Raw genomic sequence first — 13,199 nt, 5'->3', positions numbered from 1 at the left:
GACAGGAACAACAAGGACAAAAGTCTAAAACATCAACCAAGGTTGCAGAGTTCTTAAGAAGCACAAGGCCTCCCACACCTGCTCTCCCACACCCGCTCTTCCACACCTGCTCTCCCACACCTGCTCTCCCACACCCGATCTCCCATACCTGCTCTCCCATACCTGCTCTCCCACACCTCCTCTCCCACACCTGCTCTCCCACACCTCCTCTCCCACACCTGCTCTCCCACACCCGCTCTCCCACACCTGCTCTCCCACACCTGCTCTCCCACACCTGCTCTCCCACACCTGCTCCCTGCACAGGCAGACACAGGCCTGGCCACAGAAGGTGCATGGGCACAGCCATCAGCCAAATAAGAGAGACCTCAGCAGAGTCCAATGATCTGGAAATACTGGACGAAAGAGAAAAACTAAAAGCAAAGGACAGATCCACACACCAAGAGGCTGGCTTGGCAATAAAGCTACCACAAAGCGTCCCACGTTCACACGTGAATGCTCCACCCCGGCCATGCCAGGAGCCATCCAAGTGTGCAACAAGGCAGCCACCCCATGGCGCTGCTTCCGACTGATGGCAGCTGTAGCTGTACTGGGCATAACTAGTCAGAGTAATTTACACAGTGTTATCTGACTTACTCAAGTTGTAAGACTGAATACTCTTTCGGCTCGATCCACTACTTTCTAGCAAGCATCCTGGGTGCTGAGATGTATGTGATGGTGGCGGCAGGAGTACACAGGCTGTCTACTAGGGGTCACGTGACCCCTAGTTCATGTCAGAGACCAGGGTTTGAGGGAGCAGTGGTATAATTCTCAGTCTCACCAGGATGGGAGCTAGGCACCCCAGGGACACACTTCACTAGCGATTTGTCTCCTAACAAAATTGACCATTGGCTGTTGAAGGACACTCACCGAGCCGTTGACACAGGGGACATCGTCGTAGTGTAGTGCTGTCCCACTGGGGTGGGCATAGCCGTTGGAGATGCTCCCGAGGTAAGGGCTGGTGGACACTGCACGCCTGTTCATGAAGCTGAGAGACGAAAGACATGGACGCATCAGTTCATCAGCAGGGCCTTGTGAACCCTGATGCAACCAAAGGCCTGTGAGGCTCAGGGGCCAAACCCTTAGGCTGCCCCACATGCCATCTTCAAGAGGCTAAGGCCAGTCCTCACCCAGAACAAAGACAGGCCTCAGCATAGATGATGGACGCCATGCGTGGGAACGCACAGAAACACCAACAAATGGAGGGGGCCGGACAACAACCACTATTTTCACCATGGCCTGGGGAACATATACCCAGGGAAGGCACAGTAGCTCTTTCTGAGATGCTGGGCCTCTCATAGCTGTCAGCCAGTGTGAGGAGTGTCGAGATCAGCCCTTTGGAGACAATGACAAGTGAAGCCTCAGTGGCTCCTAAGACCCCTTGAACGGTCCTGATCCACCGCACACAGCGTTGATCTACTGGGGACTCCTAGCGTATGAGTGAAGTCTCAAAATGGATCCAAGGCTAGGGTGGTGACTGCTTCCCCTTTCTTTCTGGAAGCCTCCTAAGGTGACCTTGCCCCCTGCCCCATTTCCTCATAGCTACGCCAACCTAATTGATTGCTATTGGTGCTTGAGGCCAGCATGAAATGGTTTGATTGGCCCTTCAAATATTTAAAGGCCTTTACAATGAACAATAAAGTTAGATCTGCACCTCTGAGTCTGGTCTCCAGAGTCTGATTCCCCGGGTTCCTCATGGGCTCCGTCACCATTCACCCAGTTTCCCCACTGCTTCCTGATGCCCACAAGCCAGTTTCATTCTGTCTTTAGAGTCTGACCACTTCCAAAGGCAGGGGACAGCATGGCCTACACCGCTACTTGGCCTTCTTCCGAATGTCACTGGCTATCCAACAAGTACTCACTGACCCGGGGCAGCCACACACACACCTTCAGCTGGTCCCAGGTCTCTGATGGCCCCCATGGGTAGCCATGCTAAGCCTTTAGAAGCCTGTGCTGCTGTGGTAGGCATAAGATACATGCTTGAGTCTTGGTTCCTGTCCTCGGCCAGAGCCTCTAAAACCTTGGAATTTCCTAATGATGAGAGACAGGCCACCTTTGCCCATCACAATGAGCTGCCCACAGTCTCTGGAAAGTCTGATGGATTTGAGGATGGGGGTGCTAGTGGCTAAGGAAACAGCTACCTGATCATAGTCTGGAAGGAGTTCACCCTGGGAGTGTACTATAGCCAGGAAAAGTGCTGTATCCAAGGAAGTCATTGTACCTAGAGAAGGCATGTGCCCAAGGAAGGTGCTAGATCCGGGGAGAGCAGTGCTCCCAGGGAGGAAGTGGCAGCCCCTGTCTCCCATAGCTCACCTTCTGCCCCTTCTAGCCAAGAACTCCACGTCGGTGGGTTCCTAACACACCAGTGACCTAGCAGATGAGCCACTCCTTGAGGTCTAAGAAGGCCTGTGGGAGTGTGAGAACCTCAGGTTAACATCTGCTCTGTAACGAGCATGGGTGACAAACTGGATCTGTGAATGGCGTCTGAAACGGACAGAGTCCTGAGGACAGAGGTTTTGCTCTTCAGGGCATGACCATGTGTCCTGGTGGACGGTTTCAGAATTGTCCTGCAGTGGCACCCACTGTAGTGGAGTGCTGGGGTGCCGGAGTCCATGGAGAATTAGGGTGCCACCTGGTGTGAAAAAAACCCATACCTGATGGCCAGAGGTGGAGACCAAGATTCTGCACATATACAAAAAGGAGAGCCAGAGCTCATTAGCCTGCTGCATACCACCTCCCCCAGCCTATTCTGCACCCACTCCTCATCTGCCTCTCCCCACTAGAGCACAAGCTCCTGGAGTGTTCTGCCACCCCACTCTCTAGAGCACAATTAGGAATGATGATGGGCTGGTGTCTCAGGAAGCGGAGCTTGTTTGAGGAACAACTGTGAAAAGCCAGGAAGAAATAACCAAGATAGCATTTGCTTCTACCTGGGGAAACTAAAATCATATAAAGCTAATCAACAAATACACTTTTCCCCGCTCCCCCCACCACCCTCCACCCCCAACTTTGTTTCTCTGGACAAAGTAGCTTGGGGCAATACCTGTGTGGCTCTGCACAGGCTAATGGCCACAGTTTCGTAGTGCACTGCTGCCCCCTGCTGGAAGAAGCTGGCAAGCACAGCTCCTCCGGCAGATGCAACAACTTCTTGGCTTACTTAATCTACGTCAAATCAAGTTTAAGAAAGTTACGTGCACAGGAAGAATAAAATGCAAGAAGAAAAGATTCGCTAGCCACTTAGGAGTTCCTGCATGTTCCACACGCACGTTTAAGGCACTGACTAAAAGACTCAGTTGAAGACTGTCTGGGGAAAGGTTATGCGACATGATAAATGGAAGAATGGCAGGATACCATGTGTGCCTGCACCTGCTGGTGCGGAGCACAGCCACTGCTGAACACTCAGTACGGCATGCGTGTGCACACAGCCCTTTCTCCTCCTCACAGCAGGGGCCTCGTATTTACTTTGCAGCATCGGGTTCTGGCTCCTTGCCCAGTACTCACACTTACGCACAGACCGCAGGAAGAGTCAAGGACGGTCAACAGAGCTAGGTACATTTCTGATTCCTTCAAAGAGGATGCTCAAAGAAACACGACACACACACACATGTCCTTGTTGGCAGAGGCCTTCTCCGCCGCCCAGAACACCACAACACATTTACAGAGAGGGGCACAGGCCAGTAAAGAGCCAAGAGTAAGCAGGGAGCTCCCACTTCCCTCTAGTGCTCTGGATCTAAACATAGGGACATCCCAGGAATCACTACGTATAAATGCAGGGACCTGGAGATGGTGGCTGGAAGGTGGCTCTCCCGACCCCGTCCTTCTTTAGTTAGGTGGAAGAAGCATCATTTCCACCAGCACACTCTGCTGGGCCTACCACAGGCAACCCTTGTGTGGGGCCCACAGGAAGTGACAGGGCACTGTCCTTCTGTCATGTGACCCACAGTCTTCGGTCAGCCTCAGGACATGCCCCAGTGTCCAGCACCACACACACAGCTGCGTGCCCATCTCCAGGGAGAGCCTCGTAGGTTCTATTTTTTTTCCCCTTTGTTTCCTGTTTCTCTTTAGAACTGTATTACCTTCTTTCCTTCAGTCAGACACAGTTGCTAAAAATTCTCATAATCATTTGGCGAAGATTCGCCATGCAGCTGCCAAGTTATAAAAAGCGAAAAATTAACTTAATCCCAGGCTATCGATCACTTGACAAGCTACCATATTTTGAAAGCTGTTTCCTTGCTCAGTCTCCTCTCTGTTAAGTTTTATGGGAATGTTTGGCTAGAAAGCTAAAACATGAAAATTAACTTTACTGCTAGCTGACATCCCTAAAAAGATTTTAATGAGTTAAAAAAAAAAAAATTCCGAGGCTGTTTATGGCATGTGCTTTTTAAAATGAAGAGTGTTTGATACAGTGACCTGCATTCCTTTCTCCAAGATGTGACCACTCCACATTTGGTTTAGATTAAAATTCTGCTCAGTTATAAAGGAAAAGCTGAGCTGTGTGTGGAGGCAAATAGTTTCATTCAGGGTTTCTCTTGAATGTGGTAATCTGTGTGCTGGTTACAGTCAACATTGAGTGTATTTTGTTTGGGGGATTTTAGTGACTTCCACATAAGTAGAGCTAGCAACTGTCAATATATCAAGCCGTGGGGATGTCACAAAGTAAAATCTCCAGTTCAGGAATGGGCTACATCTTATCATTGACCAAAGGGGTCCTAGAGCCACCCCAATGCTACAGGCTATTGCCAGTGTTATTGGTTACCTACACAACCTAATCGTAAGAGCCAGTGCCTGATGAGAAATTTTACTGCTACTGATTAGTGTTCATAGTGCTGGAAGGTACTATACACACCACAGGAGGAGCAAAATAATCATTAATATAACCCAGCTATAAACCCTATTAACCTGCAACAGCAATCTTTCTGCAAGGTGTGCTGGTGCTCCTGTGGCGCGACTGTTCTGATAGTAACTGACCATTCTTTACCTAGTGTTAAGGCTCACTCCATGAGATGGAATTCATACCTAACACTTCTAAAGTGGCTAAAACTTGAGACTAAATAGGCCCTAGAGGAAAACCTAGTACTTGACAAGAGCAATAAAATGATTCCTAATGGCATACTGTTAGACCCAAAGAGCAGAGCATTGCTCAACCTTCCTAGAGAGGCTGCTTCTTACAGCAGTTGGTAAGTAACCCAGAGATCTACACCTGGACAAAGGTGTAGAGAGCAAGAGACTTTGGAGCACTCAGTCCTAATGGTTCAGGAATTTCTGAGGAAGAAAAGGCAGAAAGACTGTAAGAGCCAGAGGTGGTTGGTGGCTCCGAAGAAACCTGTGTCTTCCCGACACAACAGAACTGATACACATAAGAGTTCACAGAGACTATGGCAGCATGCACAACAAGACCTGCACAGGCTCAAAACAGACAAACTCTCAGCATAGAGAAGGGGAGCTATTCGTGTCAGGTGTAGTGACGCCTTTCATTTCAACACGCAGGAGACAGAGGCAGGTGGATCTCTATCTCTATGTGTTTGAGACCATCCTGGTCCACACAATGAGTTCCAGGGCAGCCAGACATAAACAGAGAGAACCCATCTCAACCACAATACACCCCCGCCAAGGAATCTATTTGTAACCGACACCTGCTTGGAAAGGGAAAATCCATTTTCTCCAAATGAATGTCACCAGGCATATGAACCACACTTTAGACTTGGGCCCATGCCAAGGAGTAGCTGTCAACAAAGAAGAAGAAGAAGAAGAAAAAAAAGACCCTAGTATTGCTGTTGTTTTTCCCATGTATGCTTTTTTGATTATGGTTTGGTGTTTTGTTTTTTTTGTTGTTGTTTTGGGTTGGGGTTTCTTTGGTTTTGCTTTTTGGTTTTGCTTTGGAGGGCATTTGGGGTTTGTTTTTCGTTTTGAGGGAAAAAGGAAGTAAGTAAGTGGGGAGGATCTGGGAGGAGTAGGGGAAGAGGAACGAATACAATCAAAATATATTGCATGAAAAATATTTTTTAAATGTAAAAACCAAAGAGGTCCACTACAGGGACTGCCCCAAGTGGCTGGGTGCATGCTGGCATGCCACTACTGGGCCAGGATGCACTGTTCAGTGTTAGGGACTCATGACTGGCTCCAGCTCTCCTGTCAAGAGCTCCTGCCCACTACCTACTAAATTTAAAATGTGAGAAATGTACTCATTTAAAAACAAACAAAAAAGTAAATTTAAAAACAATAACCATGAGTCTATTAGACTTTTACCACAGTCAACATTATTTGTGTATATATGTATTTATGTGTATATATACATATACACATATGTCTGTGTGCGTGCTCGTGTGTGTGTGTGTGTGTGTGTGTGTGTGTGTGTGTGTGTGTGTGTGTGTGTTTATAAAGCTTTTCTAACATAAGTAAACAAAGAAGGCATTATTGATCGATTTTCAGGTCTGTAAATGTCTCTCTGAGGTTGGTAACTGGACTTCTACTCTTGCTTGTGTGCCCACTGGACACACTCTGCTACTTGAGTGACAAACAAAAAAGAAGCCTTACAGGGATGTGAGGCTGGGAGGAGGGAGGAGAACATGCCCACAACTTCTCAGGTGCACAGTCTCCGATGCTACACCAAAATTTAATGAGTGGCAGTCTCTTAGTGACTGCTTGTTGGACTCCCTGTGTCTGGACTTGGAGGCCACAGGCTGACACTGCCCGAAGGATGGACCTCACACTGCCACCATCACCACTGTGCACATCAGAGTGGGCCCAGTCAGCTGGGGAGTCACTGACCTCACAATACTGGTACAAATGTGGAAAGCACCTTCTGTGTGAGCTTCCTTTACTGACTCGGAATTTGCTAATTGCTCTCCTAGAGTAACTGGGGCAATGGGCCCATTCTAAGATAATGTACATCTGAAAGGGCCAAAGTCTATCAATCGTCCTATTTTTTTTTTTTTTTTTTTTTTTTTTGAGATGTGGTCTCATATATTCCAGGATAGTCTTGAACTCACTATGTAAGACAACAAAGATGACCCTGAACTTCTGATCCTCCTGCGTCCACCTCCCATATGCTTAGATTAGAAACATGCACCAGTTTATGTGGTGCTGGGGGTTGAACTCAGGGCCTTGCATACACTGAGGCGAGTATTGTACCAATTCAGCTCCATCCTTAGCCCACTGGTTGTCTTTCAAGGTTTAAAAAAAAAAAAAAGAAAGTCTGGACTGGCAGCCAGGTCCATTAGCAACCCACAGCCTGGAAGTCCTCCTTCTGCCTGCCCCGTGGCTCTGCACCCCTGGGCCACGTGGGGCTCACTGTGGCACTGAAAACACCAGAGTCCAAGGCCATGCAGCATTCTCAACTTCCTCTGTGTGTGAGGGGGAATGCACGCCGTGGAGAGGCCTGTTCACCACCACAGCCTGAACAACAGTGCCACAACTGTGGGGAAAAAAGCCTTCACCTTGTGGGACAGCTGATGGTGCTGAGCACCCCCAAGGGCTGTGAACCCCACAGGAACTGCTGCAGCCACCCCCTCCTTATGACGCTGTTCAGGAAGCATTCTGGCTCAAAATATGCTTTTGCCCAAAGGAAGATTATTTGTCATGACTTAAATTTAGAAAGCACTGCACTGCCAGCTTTGAGATCTCAGGCCTTGTTTCGGCAACATACGGAATCTTTTCTGCTTTCCAGAAAGTCCCTGTCATGAGGGGTGGGGGGCTAGGGGGGCTGGTGACAGCTGCCCACAGAACAAAGTCAGGAACACTACCTGTTGGTGCAAATAAAGCCAGCCATGATCCCTTACTGTCTCTGGCTGCAAGGGCAGAGAGCTAAGCAGCTGTAACTGCCCACGAGCTAGTACAACCATCTTCAGAAAAGTTTGCCCAGCCCACCCTAGCAGAAACCCCAGAGGGCTGAAATGACCAACATCAGGGTCATCAGGGCCCAGCACCCCACCAAGTAAAAGTCCTCAGGTATGCTTCTGGCCTGCTCGTTCACCCAGCACCTGCTGCCCAACAGTAGAAGAAGAAGAAGACTGTGGCCGAGTTCCAGCCTTCCCCAGGCCGTGTGCGAGTCTCACCAGAAGGTCTGTTTGGCCGCCTGGATGACATTTGCGGACATCTCCACATCTATGTAGTCATAGTGCAGGGCTCCCGGGTCCGTGGATGACCCCGTCTCAGCCAGTAAGATGCCAATCCATCTGCCCATGTCTTCAGAGGACGAAGCCTGCCCATGGGGAAGAAGAAAGAGTGACTCACTCAGCCAAAGACAAAGACGCATGACGAGAAGAGAAAAAGAAAACGTGGAGCCCTGAGTGTAGCATGAGAAAGGAGCCATGCTCGCTGCCTGGGGGAAAGGATTAGCTTTGTGTTCATGGCAGGCTGAAGAGCCAGGGCCTACAGGAAAAGTATGCAAAGAAACTTAAAATCTGAGCTACCAAGATGCCCCCTCAGGGAAAGGGCTCCAGAGCGGAAGACATAGATATTCACATGAGTGATTATATCTGAGCCACAGCAAGTTGTTCACAAAGGGTGCTGAGGGCCTGGCCTGGAGAGCACCTGGGCGCTCTACCCCACCTGAGCTCCCAGGTGCCCTGGCTCAGCCCGTGCTTCACTGGTGTGGTGTGTGACGGTGAGCTTGTTTCTCTTATTCAGACACTATTTTGAAAAGCAAAAAGGCAACTTGTCTTCAAGCCCACTGTGTAGTGACATTCTTGAGAATTCTGGAATTTTGGTTTCTTTAAAAAACACAGAAACGTTATAAGAATGTGCTTTCATTTTAATCCCGGGTGTGGGGATGTGGGGGCTGCTTTGGACGGTGCACGGCAGCTGGCCATGATTTGCCCCGTGCTCTAGCAGAGGCGTGGTTTTGCCAGCTGCAGATGGTTTCTGTGATTTGTGTGACCTTTGGAATTCTGGGAACTTTTCAGAGGGTACATAAATGGGTTGGTGGTCGTTTGGCCCAGGCAGAGGAAGACTCCTTGACAGGAAGCAGCAGCTGCCTGTGTGGAAGTCTGGCTCTCTGTGGGGGTTCATGGAGCACAGCATAGGGACCATGGCATGCCTCACTGGAGGCACGATCAAGGTGTACCCCATTAAAGTGAACTGTTATGAGCATTTAGGTTAAGAATAGAAATCCTCTTCTGGGTCTGTTGTCTTAACCCCAAACAATGTTCCACTGGAGCTGGGGATGTGGCTCAGCGTGCAGGCCTATTATGGGTTGTGGGTCCATCCTCAGCAGCACAGACACATGAAACGAGCCACCAGCTTCACAGAGAAGTCTAACCTGCGTCTCTACAGCTACTTCATGGAAGCATTTACTACCTTTTCTTTTTTAGATTTTATGTATTTTTAAATTTAATTTTAATTTTATTAATTTATTCAGATTACAACTCAATTGTTATCCCATCACTTGTATTTTCCCGTTCCTCCCTCCCGCTTTCACTCTATTCCCCTCCCCTGATTTTATGTCTTTTATGTGTTTGGATGTTCCAGCTGCGAGCATGAACACAAACCATATGTGTTCCTCGTGCAGTTACAGGTGGTTGTGAGCTGAAATGTGGGTGCTGGCAATCAAACCAGAGTGTTCAAACACTGGTGACACACAGCAAGTAAAGGTTTACAGGCAAGCTGAGGCCTCCAGAAATCCTGCATACACAGGTAAGTGGATAATTGCTGAAATGTACGGGCTAATTCCGGTAGAAGGAATCAAGGAATGAGAGTCACCACTCGGGCACCAGCATCACCACAGACTGCTGCGGCCACCAGCATCACCACAGACTGCTGCGGGCCAGTCTCCAATGCTAGCATCGAACAGTCTCAAAGGATCTGTCCACATGAAGGGGTGGGAGTGGGGGGGGGGCATGTAGTAACCTTCAACTGGGAAAAAGCCCAAGGTATCTGTGGTGGTTTAAATGAGAAGTGCCCTCCCCAGTAGTCTCAGGCACTTGAGCACTTTACCCTCTGTTGGTGCTGTGGGGGTGGGGGGTGGGGGGCAGGGGGAAGGGGTTAGGTGGAGCCACCTGAATGGAGGAAGTATGTCACTGTGGACAGGCTTTAAAAAAAAGCAAAAAAACAAAAGAGCCTCACAAACTTCCGGTTTGCTTTCTCTGCCTCATGCAGACAGAGTACAGGACAGTTTTCTGCTCTGGCCACTATGTCTGCTGCTTGCTGCCATCCCTCCCCCACATGATGGGCTCTTGTCACTCTGGAACCCTCAGGCCAAACAAGCTCTTTCTTTTAAAAGTTGTGTTGGTCCTGGTATTTTATCATGACAATAGAAAAGTAACTAACACAGTGTCGAGATGAATCACATCAAGAGTGAGACACACCGATAGCAAGCCCCTCCCCTCAGGACACACCAGACAGTGACCCCACTTCCATCCAGCTCCTGCTAAGGGTGCCAGGATGGCCCAGCACCAGGAGGGAAGGTACACTGCAGACGGAGGGTTTTCTATAATGTATCAGGCCTGAGCTCCAGGAAGTGTGAGCAGCATGAATGGATCGAGGGGCTGAGAGGCTTGGAGGGTAAATGGGAACAGGCTTCAGATATGCGTCAGGCATTGGGGCCGCGCTGCCATAGTTGGACAATTCAGATTGAGACCTAGGCCTCAGGAGGGAGCATGGCATTAACTCCCATTCCCTGTGTGTGAGCTCTCAGTCACTTCAGCCCTGAGTGTGAGCTCTAAGTCACTTCAGCCCTGAGTGTGAGCTCTAAGTCACTTCAGCCCTGTGTGTGAGCTCTAAGCCACTTCAGCCCTGAGTGTGAGCTCTAAGTCACTTCATCCCTGAGTGTGAGCTCTAAGTCACGTCAGCCCTGAGTGTGAGCTCTAAGTCACGTCAGCCCTGAGTGTGAGCTCTAAGCCACTTCAGCCCTGAGTGTGAGCTCTAAGCCACTTCAGCCCTGAGTGTGAGTTCTAAGTGTCACTTTAGCCCTGTATGGGAGCTCTAAGTCACTTCAGCCCTGTGTGTGAGCTCTCAGTCACTTCAGCCCTGAGTGTGAGCTCTAAGTCACTTCAGCCCTGAGTGTGAGCTCTAAGTCACTTCAGCCCTGAGTGTGAGCTCTAAGTCACTTCATCCCTGAGTGTGAGCTCTAAGTCACGTCAGCCCTGTGTGTGAGCTCTAAGCCATGTCAGCTCTGTGTGTGAGCTCTAAGTCACTTCATCCCTGAGTGTGAGCTCTAAGCCACTTCAGCCCTGAGTGTGAGCTCTAAGTCACTTCAGCCCTGAGTGTGAGCTCTAAGCCACTTCAGCCCTGAGTGTGAGCTCTAAGCCACTTCAGCCCTGAGTGTGAGCTCTAAGTCACTTCAGCTCTGTAGAAACAGTCGATGATTTGGGAAGATGCCAGTTCAACTTCAACCCCTTGCTATCCTTCAGGAGGATGAGGCCACTTCCCCCCAGGGTGGAGGACTGAACACCTGCTAGGGCTGTGGCTGTTCTCGAAGCTGTGGAACTTTCTGTTCTTCATGGACTCAGAACTAAACACGCCCACACAGGTAGCTTCCACCTACCCAACCCTGGGCTCCTGGCCATGTCCAGTTTTTTATCGTGGTGTGCCTGCCCTTGCTGCCTCTTCCCTGGGGCCTCTGGCATCTGCTGCCAAAGCTCTCGTTAAGCCCTGGATCTATCTGCTGCCAAGACAGCTTCCTGCAAGGTTTTAACTATCATCCACACCGAGGTTTGCAAAGGACACTGACTCCACTTACCGCTGGCTTTTACAGGCAGGTAAGAGGCCAAGAGAGAAAAAAAAAAAAAGACTTGGTTGCTGTCAGGTTAGTGGTGAGCTAGGGGTGAACACAACATCCCAGAATTAGACTAAGCCAGATCTTCTGGGCCATGTGTTATTGCACAGCAGCCACCAGGGGGCGCAGTCATCTTCCTCGTCCCTGAGACTACCTGGGCCAGTGAACCCTGTAGGGAGAAGGTAAGGTCCTTCCTTGTCAAACCAAAACTAAACTAAACAAAACCCTACTGTGAAAACAACTCTGGAAATTCACATATTGAAATTCAAGATCTCATTGACTGCTAGCCTGGACACCTTGGCCCTGCTCAGAGCCCCACACCCACACCATAGCCATTTAAGATTTGACTCTGCATCTGGCAGGCAGCATGCATGTCAGCCCACTGTACCATGCCTAACATAGCCTCCCTTCTGCTAACCTCATGGCATGATCACTGGCATGTATCCTGGAAAACACAGCTTTCACATCGGGGAATGTATGGTGTGCATGTGTGCCTTAATCATAATAAGGATAAAAGGAAGAGAGAGAGAGAGAGAAAAAAAAAAAAAAACTAAGCCTGGATTAATGGCAGGTAAAAAAGAACAAGATGGAAGATTGTTGAATATCCTATAAAGCAGCCCTGTAGACAATAAGAGACACACATAGCACACACAAAGCCCAAAATGCTCCTGGTTCCCATGTGGTGCAGCTCACTGACCCTGCCACAGGATGCCAGGGGCTCTAAAATGCCTTTTCAATTGGAAAATGGGTAGAGCACTTTCCAACAGACAAGCAAAGGAAACAGTTCCCACGTGCCCCAGTAGCCTATGCTTAGAAGAGGATTTTAATGGAGATCTTTCAACAAGTTCTTGCCTGGGCACTTTGAGAAAGTGACCCCTTGTTTGGAGCTGGGCATTTAACCGTGGCAAGCAAAGTTGTCATGCATAATGCTCTAGGAAGCCTGTGCAGTTCCCGACTGTCCAAAAGGGAAACCCAGAAGACAACACAAAACAGAGTCTGCCAAGAGAGGGAAGGGGCCAGATCAAAATCAGACCCCGCGGGGAGCTTGGGTCGGTCTTCTGTAGAGGACCTGATCATGGTGTTGACAGATCCTGTGCGCACCCCTCCAGACAGTGGCCCCAGGAATCCCCATACCTCTAGCACAGCCACCTCCTGTCCATTTCGAAGCAGCCGGAAAGTCAGCGGATGCTTGGAATCCAAGCCCGGGATCACCTCGCAGCCACGGAGAGGGATGGAGGCAATGTGGGTCTTCAGGTCAGCCCTGTCCTTGTGCAGAACGAGCTTGCTGTCCTTCACTCTACACCAGCGCTCTCGCCAGCGGCTGTTGGAGAGCACATTTAGGTAACCTACAAGGAGAGGATGCCACAGCTCAGCCTGCTGAGGAAACCAAGGTGCCAGTGGGACCTACCCATGTCCTTGTCCCAGGGAAGTGCCATGCATGAAACAGTGC

The 13,199-nt window shown here is 49.5% G+C and overlaps 1 protein-coding gene across 3 annotated transcripts in view; it reads right to left on the bottom strand.

The window, feature by feature from the left end:
* Afap1 (actin filament associated protein 1) overlaps window positions 1-13,199 on the bottom strand; it is a 111,191-nt gene that overhangs the window by 16,546 nt on the left and 81,446 nt on the right. For all 3 annotated transcript variants that reach the window (XM_051165315.1, XM_051165314.1, XM_051165316.1), the window contains exons 10-12: window positions 12,884-13,095; window positions 8,091-8,236; window positions 907-1,024 (exon numbers count right to left, since the gene is read on the bottom strand). In XM_051165315.1, coding sequence (XP_051021272.1) covers window positions 907-1,024; window positions 8,091-8,236; window positions 12,884-13,095 — 476 coding nt within the window. The remainder of the gene's footprint in view (window positions 1-906; window positions 1,025-8,090; window positions 8,237-12,883; window positions 13,096-13,199) is intronic.

Source organism: Acomys russatus, chromosome 22 (genome assembly GCF_903995435.1).
Source record: "Acomys russatus chromosome 22, mAcoRus1.1, whole genome shotgun sequence".
Lineage (NCBI taxonomy): Eukaryota > Metazoa > Chordata > Mammalia > Rodentia > Muridae > Acomys > Acomys russatus.
This window is presented reverse-complemented; position numbering and strand designations above follow the sequence as displayed.